General features: G+C 44.3%; 1 protein-coding gene across 2 annotated transcripts in view; it reads right to left on the bottom strand.

The window, feature by feature from the left end:
* The window catches only part of LOC123362167 (interferon-induced GTP-binding protein Mx2-like), a 35,606-nt gene continuing 25,531 nt past the window's right edge, over positions 1-10,075 (bottom strand). For both annotated transcript variants that reach the window (XM_045002519.1, XM_045002520.1), the window contains 4 exons: positions 8,212-8,370; positions 7,733-7,809; positions 3,642-3,893; positions 1-1,070 (listed from right to left, as the gene is read on the bottom strand). In XM_045002519.1, coding sequence (XP_044858454.1) covers positions 837-1,070; positions 3,642-3,893; positions 7,733-7,809; positions 8,212-8,370 — 722 coding nt within the window. In that variant the 3' untranslated portion in view covers positions 1-836. The remainder of the gene's footprint in view (positions 1,071-3,641; positions 3,894-7,732; positions 7,810-8,211; positions 8,371-10,075) is intronic.

Raw genomic sequence — 10,075 nt, 5'->3', positions numbered from 1 at the left:
ACTTCTCTACCACCCCTTTGGGTGGGCCATTGAACTGTCTGATAGTATCAATCTCAGTTGCTTTATTAAAACTCATACTGTACTTGTAGAGTTTCATAGAAGCATAATTACAGTACACACTCACAGAAACAACTTAGTCTCAACTCATTATTTATTGAGCCACATTAAGATTAGTTTCTTTGCCACTGATTGGGCCAGGACATCAGGTATCAAACATATACACAGGATCTCAGTCCAGCATCTAATAACTTTATATCCTCACACTTTCAAAGTGACATTTACCTTTGGTTTTTTTAATATGTACCATACTTCCAAAATGTTAAAATAGACTAATTAGTTTCCATGGCTGAAATAAAGCATGTGGAAGAACACAACAAAGAAAGTGAGTAGGAAAGCACACATTTAAAATATACTTACACTTTTTGTTCAGCCTCTCACTGCAATATGGTTTAATTCATTTGCCTACTGAAGGTTGTATGGTCTGTACCAGAGAGCTCATGCCCTCCCTTGTTAAAATGAAGACATTCAGAATGTTTCCCAGTAGCAACATAATTACAAGGAAGCATAGGAAATTAATAATGCTATACATTAAACTAGCTAAAACAAGACTTTAAAAATGAAATTGTGACATGGTTCACAGATGAACATGTGGCATATACATAACTGATGATGTTAAAGCAATTATGTGATTTAGCTAAACTCTGACTTAGTTAATTCAGTTTTTAAGGCCAATGTAGACAGATGCACAATTTCTAAAGGGTTATACAAAGCTCTGATTATAGATCTGTCCAGTACCAAGAACTGACATTTGAAACAGACCATTTAAAGCAGAGAGGCTACAGCACAGAAGATTTCATTAAGCGAAAGTAAGCTTGTGTCAGACGATCAATTCGTCCACTCAGAAAATGCCTCTTATCGGCAGCATCTTTCCGTTCCTGAAGAAAGAAGCTCAATTTTTCTTTTTCTTGTAAAAGTTGCAGCACTGAATTCTGTAATTTATCTCCAAAGTCCTGAAGGACGTAGAACTGGATGATCAGAGGAATTTGGTTGGAGAGACGTTTATCTGCACTCTGAAAACAGAAGATGGTTATAAAACATTATTATCAAAGAGAGGACATGGGAAGGGCTCTCTAGTGAAAGTCAGTAAGAAGCTACAACATTCTGTGTCAAGTGATTGTTCCAGCATCTTCATGAATTAGTCTGTAAATGGTTCAGACAGCTGAGATGCAACTTTTCCTCTTTAATCCCATTTGAAAACATGAATGAGACGCACTGCTAATTTCAACCATAAGTATTCTCAGGGGCATAACCACAAGGCAGAGCAGTCACTGCTGACTACCTGTATAACCTAATTAATGCTGACATTTGCCAGCAGAGGGCCATCCACTAAATAATACTTACTATTGTAAAGTACAAGCTCAGAAACTCCTTCCACAGAAGCCACAGCATGTGGCTGACCTGCTTCCACAAACTACTGGGGGTAGTAATGGAGTGGCTCATAGGTAATTACGTAGGACTGACAAAAACCTAATGTACTATCCTAAATTTCAAATCTTAGGATTTTAGTTTGAACTCCTTTAACATTATCAACCCATCTGGCACAAGCAGTCAAATTGGCACAGCCCAAAGTCAACTCCCAGTATCCAGAACTTATTAGTCCTGTGAAGTACAGGGCTGCCTTAGTGCTATGCCCTAGCCTTAAAGGATGTCATCGTGGGGATTTGATCACTTAATTAGAACCATGAAAGCTCACTGCATTTTCCTGAGCTAGTTCCCTCTTAATCTAACTAACAAATCAGAGTACAACAGAGGCAGCAATTTATTATTCACACGAGCTATTCAAGATGATTGACTAGCAGAGGGAACTTATATGAAGGACACTTTTGTGAGAAATCTCAGTCTATTGCCCAACACTTCTCCTTTCAAATCATTAAGCTGAGGGTAAAATTCTCAAGAGTATTTAGGTGCTTAAATCCCCTTTTCAGAAGCGACACACCTAGGAACCTAATTCTCATATAAAATCAATGGCACTTAACTGCATGGGGTCTCGAAAATTTTGCTGAGTGTCTAATGGCTCTTTGCTGCAGATTCACTGCTCTGGTGTTATTTAACCTATTGCCAAGTGAAGCACTTTAGGACACCACAAGTCTGTGTGAGATGGTATAAAAGCAAGTTCTCTTTTGCATTTTCACCCTACCTCATAACATCTACTGATAAAATAACCACTTCTAATAACTGACATAATATGCAGAGGCGGCTCTATGTTTTTTGCCGCCCCAAGCACAGCAGTCAGGCAGCCTTCGGCGACGAGGCACGTGGATTCGGCGGTGTTTCTGCAGGTGATCTGCCGGTTGTGCGCCTACCGGCCACCGAATTGCCGCCAAAGCCGCGGGACCGGCGGACCTTCCGCAGGCATGCTGCCAAAGGCTGCCTGAGACTCCTGCCCTCACGGCGACCGGCAGGCCCCCCACCGCGGCTTGCCGCCCCAGGCACACGCTTGCCGCGCTGGTGCCTGGAGTCGCCCCTGATAATATGTTTATTCTCTCCATGAGAACAAACTGGAAAGTGAAGCCTGCTTGTTCAATAGCTGCCTCTAGTTTTATGGATGTACTGATTTGTATCTCCAGATGCATCCATTTTGTGCCATTGCACCTGCATTTTGGTGGTGGTGCATTGCTGTAGACCAGGCTGAGGCTAAAGATCAGAGCCTTAATTTCTCAGTTGATGGACATAGGGCAAAATTCAGAGGTGGCAGAAGTTTTGTCATTAAGTTGGCGAAAGTTGGTGTACCTTAGAGCAGGAAAAGCAATCAAAGGGCAGATGCAGCATGCATAGCATGCCGACTTCCCTGCTTTCCTGTGGGTGCTCGATCCCCCCTCTGGCCCTACCCCCACACTCCAGCCCTTCCATGAGGCCCTGCCCCACCTCTTCCCACCCCTGCCCTGCCCCCAATTCAACCCCTTCCCCAAAGTCCCTGCCCCAACTCCGCCCCCTCCTTGCCCCTATTTCAACTCCTTCCCCAAATCCCTGCCTGGCACCACCTCTTCCCCTGAGTGTGCCATGTTCCCACTTCTCCCCCTCCCTCCTGGAGCTTGCTGATGCCACCAGACAGCTGTTTGGCGGCGGCTGGGTGTGAAGCACTGGAAGGTAGGTGGAGGAGCAGGGACGCAGCCCACTCAGGGGCGGAGCAGGAGGTGGTGGGGCAGGGTGGGTAAGGGGAGCTTGGCTACCAGTGGGTACAGAGCACCCACTAATTTTTCCCTGTGGTTGCTCCAGCCCTGGAGCACCCACAGAGTCAGCGCCTATGGCAGCATGATGAAGCAAGCCTCTGTTATACACTCAACCTGTAACTATACCTACATAACAATTCTGTACATTGATACTGTACATGCCTTTCACATCACGTCTACATTTGCCCATAGACATTTTGCATCGGCTGTTCAAAATTCCAGTTAATACAAAAAGATGTTATCCATGGACATCAAAGGGGGGATTATATGCCTTATAAATGTTTCCAGTGTTTTCTTAAATTAAAAACAAAGAGAGACTCTTTCTATTGACTGCAAAGGGAACAGGATTAGTACACGCTGCAGGATTTGGAATGGAATAAAAACTGCTGTGGTAGGAATCCATAAACTCACACTGAAGTATGCCTCCAGGTGATAAGTCATATCCTTAATGGCAGGGTGGTCCTGGACAGTTCCAAAATTGAAACTCAAGGCGGCCGGGTTCAGACCATTGGCTGCTTCCTTTGGTGTTTCTTCCCTGATAACTTTTAAGTCTTCTCTGTAAACATTGTCCTGGCAGTATACAATCTGCTCCATTTTAAAATGGATTCTGATAATTGTTTCAGCTTCCTCTGATTGTTTCTTGGTAATGTCTTCAATTCTGTCCTGTGAAGGGAGAGTGAGGGGGAAGAAAACTATCAATATCCACTAAGCAACAGGTGGTACAGGTGAGTACAGGACCAGCCCCATGTGACAGGTAACAGGTAACATGGTGTCACAGGTTCTCACGAGCACACGGTAAGAGCTAGATTCTGGTTCCCTGTCACCTGGTGCAAGGGGGCAGGAGAGGCCACATTGCCTTGTGCCCCCATTACACTTGTGGACAGGAAAAGCCAAAAGCCTGCCCACTAGAGTTCCCTGAGTACAAACAAAATCCACACCTTTGGCCACGCCCAACCAACCGACCTTCAGCTAGGCACTGTGCAGCTATACCAGGGGTCGGCAACCTTTCAGAAGCAGTGTGCCGAGTCTTCATTTATTCATTTTAATTTAAGGTTTCGCGTGTGAGTAATACATTTTAATGTTTTTTAAAAGGTCTCTCTCTATAAGTCTATATATTATATAACTAAACTATTGTTGTATTGTAAAATAAACAACGTTTTCAAAATGTTTAAGAAGCTTGATTTAAAATTAAATTAAAATGTTGATCTTACACCGCTGCCCACTCAGCTCTCCGCTGGTCTGGGGTTCTGTTCACCTAGGCCGGCAGTGGGCTGAGCGGGGCCTGCGGCCGGGACCCCAGACCAGGAGTGGGCTGAGCCACTCAGCTCACTGCCGCTCAGGGGTTCCATCTGCCGGCTCCTGCCAGCCGGGATCCCAGCTGCCAGCCCCACTCAGCCCGCTGCTGGTCTGGGGTCCCGGCCCTGCCCACATTCAGTGGGTACCTACCTTCTCCCTGGTTCTGGCCCATTCTCTTCCTCTCACTGAATTGAGCTGAGGGTGGGGGTGCACTGAGCACAGGGCTGGGGGTGAAGGGTCTGGCCAGGAGCTAGAATGAGGGAGGGGGCTCAGAGTTGGGGCGGGAGGTTTGGGTGTGGGGCACTTACCTGGGCAACTCCTATTTGGTGCAAGGGGTGCAGGTGGGAGTGTGGGGGTGGGGTGCAGGAGCTCCCGTTTGGTGCTCAGGGTGAAGGTAGGGATGTGGGGGGAGCATGAGTCAGGATGTGGGGGGTGCATGGGATGTGGGGGGGCTGGGTATGTGGGGTGGTGCAAGAGTCAGGGCAGAGGGCTGTGGGCATGTGAGTGGGGTGCAGGTGTCAGGGCAGGGGGGGTGAAGGAACCAAGCAGAGGGCTGGGTGTGTATGAGAGGGGTACAGGGCTCAGGGCAGGGGGTGTGTGGGGCTCAGGGCACGGCCCGGGGTGTGTGGGGCTCAGGGCAGAGGACTGGGTGTGTGTGACGGGGATCAGGGCAGGGGGCTGGAGGGAATATTCCCCTATTCCACCACCCTCCTTCCCCAAGGCCCTGCCCCTGCTTCTTCTCTGCCTCTGCAGGGAGCATCAAGCACGCTGACTCTGCTCCTTCCTGACCCCCTCCCTTGCAAGGGCCATCAGCTGATCAGCCGGCAGGGAGGGAGGGACGGAGAGGCGGAGGAGGGGCAGGAACCCAGCACAATACGGGAAGAGGCAGGGGAGCTGGCAGGACCAAGCTTCTGCCCCCTGCCCCCGTGGGAGCGGGGCGGGGGGGGAGCAGAGGGCGGAGAAGAGCGGGCCAGGCCAGGCTAGGCAGGATTTTTAATAGCACACTGCTGCCTGCCATAGGTTGCTGAACCCTGAGCTATAGCAACCCCTCCTCTCTGGCCTTCCAGATTCCTTACCCTTTCAATCCACCCAAAGTTTAGTGGGAAAATCATCTACCTCTCCTCAGTGCTACAATTACATTCAAACCCTCTTAAAATCCTTTCACAGGATTCACATTGCCTCCTGAGCCAAATTCAGCCTTGTTCTCAGCTTCAAGGGCTTCCACAAGGCAGTGCCTTCCTTCCTCCCCATCTGCTCTTGTCTCCCTTTAATCTCCCTGCCCTCTTCTTTGCTCACTTCATAGAATAGAATCATAGAATCATAGAATATCAGGGTTGGAAGGGACCTCAGGAGGTCATCTAGTCCAACCCCCTGCTCAAAGCAGGACCAATCCCCAACTAAATCATCCCAGCCAGGGCTTTGTCAAGCCTGACCTTAAAAACCTCTAAGGAAGGAGATTCCACCACCTTCCTAGGTAACCCATTCCAGTGCTTCACCACTCTCTGAGTGAAAAAGTTTTTCCTAATATCCAACCTAAACCTCCCCCACTGCAACTTGAGACCATTACTCCATGTTCTGTCATCAGGTACCACTGAGAACAGTCTAGATCCATCCTCTTTGGAACCTCCTTTCAGGTAGTTGAAAGCAGCTATCAAATCCCCCCTCATTCTTCTCTTCTGCAGACTAAACAATCCCAGTTCCCTCAGCCTCTCCTCATAAGTCATGTGCTCCAGCCTCCTAATCATTTTTGTTGCCCACTGCTGGACTCTTTCCAATTTTCCCACATCCTTCCTGTAGTGTGGGGCCCAAAACTGGACACACTACTCCAGATGAGGCCTCATCAATGTCGAATAGAGGGAATGATCACATCCGTCGATCTGCTGGCAATGCCCCTACTTATACAGCCCAAAATGCCATTAGCCTTCTTGGCAACAAGGGCACAGTGTTGACTCATATCCAGGTTCTTGTCCACTGTAATCCCTAGGTCCCTTACCTGATTGCTGCCTGATTTTTCAAAGCTCCTGAGCCCCTGCATCTCCAAGATTTCAAAATGACTTTTGAAAATTAGGCCATAAATGTCTCTATCTTGTGTATGCCTCTGGGCCTTCTTTCAGGCATTTCCTTGTGAGTGGCAGCCCTTTCCTGACTGTCCATTTATGGCTTCCAATCTCTCTCTCAAAGCCTTTTCTCAAATCTTAGTTCTTCAGTGACCATAGTCACATTAAAAAGGAAAAACAAACAATCAAACAAACAAACAAAAAAAAGAGTTCCCCTCACATGATATATATAAATCTCCTAAGCAGCCCCATCATCATATTGTCTTTTGCCTTTCCACTCCCTGTGGTGTTGTTTTCTGTTCTTGGCTTAACACAGGCACTGCAAAGACTTACGCATGCTTGACTTTAAGTAGTCCCATTTAACAATCTGGGAGTAATTACATGCTTAAATCCCTGCAGGAATGAAATCTGAGATTATAAATTCTTTGGGACAGCGACTCAATCTTTGTTGTGTGCAGTGCTATGCACATATATAGTGTAAAGTATAGTGCAATCCATTCAAGAAACTGGGAAATGTACAGTTTATTGCACAACATATTCATAAAGGTGCAGGAATCTCCACAAGTTGCTTAAAGGTACAACAATTAAATAAGTGACTGATCAAGAGTGAAGGAGTAACATGTAGTTCTATATACAATACGTTATGCCATTCAGTATTGCTGGTCTTATACCAGGTTACATAAAACCATAGAAGTGTCAGATTAGAAGGGACCTCGAGAGGTCATCTAGTCCAGTCCTCTTCACTCAAGGCAGGACTACACAATAATTAGACTATTCTTAACAGATGTTTGTGTAACCTATTCTAAAAACCTCAGATGATGGAGATTCCACAGCTTCCCTTGACAATGTTTTCCAGTGCTTAACTACCTTGACAGTTAGGAAGTTTTTCCTCATGTTCAACCTAAATCTCCCTTGCTGCAATTAAAGGCCACTGCTTCCTGCCCTGTCCTGGGAGGCTAAGGAGAACAATTTTTAATCTTTGCCCTTGTAACAACCTTTTATGTACTTGAAAACTTCTGATGTCCTCCCTCAGTCTTCTCTGCTCCAAACTAAACAAACCCAATTTTATCAATCTTCCCTCATAGGTCATGTTTTCCAGACTTTTAATCATTTTTGTTGCTCTTCTCTGGACTGCATGTGGTGTCTCACCTTAGCAGCTCTGTAAAGATTTTGAAAATCCTCAAAATGATCTTTGGCACTCTCTGTGAAAGATTTTCGGACAATTTCTGAGGGGAGAAAAGAGACATAAAATAAAGGACTGAGCTACTGGTAGTACAAGACTTGTGAAAAGTGGTCATTCTCCATATCTATCCAAAGGACACTGCCTCATCTATTCAATTTTTAATCCCTCCTTGTTATATCTATGATGATTTTTTATTTTCCTATCATGGTCCATTTCTAACTTTTTCAGAAATACTGTCCATTTAGGAATTTTGTACTGTCAGAGTCTGAAGACCAGGCACAGAAGTTTGAGGTCTAATGATCAGTCTCATGGCTTGAAACTGGTTTGATTCAGATTCATTTTCCCCTGCCTGAAGCAGCCAAGATACAGCTCTTGCCATGTGAACCAAAATCTAGACAAACCAATATTTCTGAAGCTTGGGATAAACTTTGTAAATGAAACTCACCAATTACTTTCTTCAGCATCTCAATAGCTGGTTTTTCTAATGCCATGATTCTCTTTCTTACAATTTCCTCAAATGTCTTGTAACTGGTAAACCCTGGGAGCTCTCTTCCACGATACTGTTCTTCAAATCTCCACACTTCATGTTGTATAGTTTTTCTATCTATAACATTAAAACAACAGCACTATTTTAATATAACAAATCGAATGAATTTATAAAGACAATTATGGATTTAAAGTGGAAGCTTAGTTCTTTGTTCTGAAGACACTTTTGACGGGAAGAACTAATACACAGCTCATCATTTAAGCAAGTTCATTTTTGTAGAATTGAGCCAAAATATGCCATTACTACTTCTAAGAATGAACCGTGTCACTCATTGAGATGTCCGTATAAACTAACGGAAACAGGAACATGGGCCAGTATTCTGATCCAGTACAGCAACTCCAATCAGTCTGATACCCTTTCAGGAGTGGCTAATACATGATGCTTTAGAGGAAGATGTAAAATAATTTTACAGCCACATATAAGGAAGTCTAGTCTAAACTCCCCGGAACACAAACAACATTGTCACTAAAACATTGTTAACACTGGAGAAATTTGCCATCCTAAATAATATTTGTTCCTCTTTGACTGGTACATGCGTACCTCACATCTACATTTACTAGTGCTTTAAAGGTGTCCAATCTTGACTTATTGTGGGTAAATATAGGAATTATAGCATAATCATGCATGACTGGAGGCAGGAAGTACACAGGTAATACTGCATTCAATTCTTAAGGACCATTCCTCTTAGAAACTCCAAGAGATTTCAAATACCTATGAGCTTATAGTCAAACACTACAAAAAAAATTACAGTGTAGTTTGTGTCAAATAGATTGGAGTTCGAGAGGAAAAACTTTAGAAGGATGGTGTATAGGGGTTTGTAAAATTAATCAGTCAACCAGAAAAACATCTTCCAATGTACTTGCAAGATGTTTGGGAGGGATAGCTCAGTGGTTTGAGCATTGGCCTGCTAAACCCAGGGTTGTGAGTTCAATCTTTGAGGGGGCCACTTAGGGATCTGGGGCAAAAATTGGTCCCGCTAATGAAGGCAGGGGGCTGGACTTAATGACCTTTCAAGGTCCCTTCCAGTTCTAGGAGATTGGTATATCTCCAATTATTACCTTTTTTTATTACTTTACAATAGAAAGCCCAAAAGCCTGCATAATTTAGTAAAAGTACTGACAGTTCCATTTATCTGCTATTTTTAATATTTATTCCAGCTCTCTAATGATCTGCAACTAGAACTGTTAAATGAACTTAACTTGCAATGACTTCAGCTATAGAAACAATAATACCTGCCTCATACATAGTTCTTTTCGGGGGTAGATCTCAAATTATTTTCTAAAGGAAGGCAGAAATATAATTATCTCCATTTTACATGCAATGAAGGTGCACCTCCCATTCACACACATAAACACTTCAACTGATTCCAAAAGGGAATAAGTAACATCATAAAGCAGCTAGTTTTTACTGGCTTTCTCCTCTTCTATTTTTCCTGTGGTTTTGTTCACCAGCTATCTCCTCTTTCCACCTGTTTTCCTACTTTTTTCACTCACCTCATACCTGTAAATTAACTGGCTCTGGGTATATGGTGGGATTGGACAGATTAGACAATAGAAAACACCTGTGTCTAAATGTAGTTGCCCCTCAGTGACATGTACCCTACATACATTTTGTAACTATTCATTTAAAATTACACTTAACAATCTTTATGTCGACATTCAGGGACAGCTAAAAACATATAGCAATAGGTGCTGCTCGACAGAAATACGTGCTTCATGTTCATCAAAAGGAAGAATTAATGGGTATTCTGAGTGGTTTAGAA

This window comes from Mauremys mutica, chromosome 1 (genome assembly GCF_020497125.1).
Source record: "Mauremys mutica isolate MM-2020 ecotype Southern chromosome 1, ASM2049712v1, whole genome shotgun sequence".
Classification (NCBI taxonomy): domain Eukaryota; kingdom Metazoa; phylum Chordata; order Testudines; family Geoemydidae; genus Mauremys; species Mauremys mutica.
This window is presented reverse-complemented; position numbering and strand designations above follow the sequence as displayed.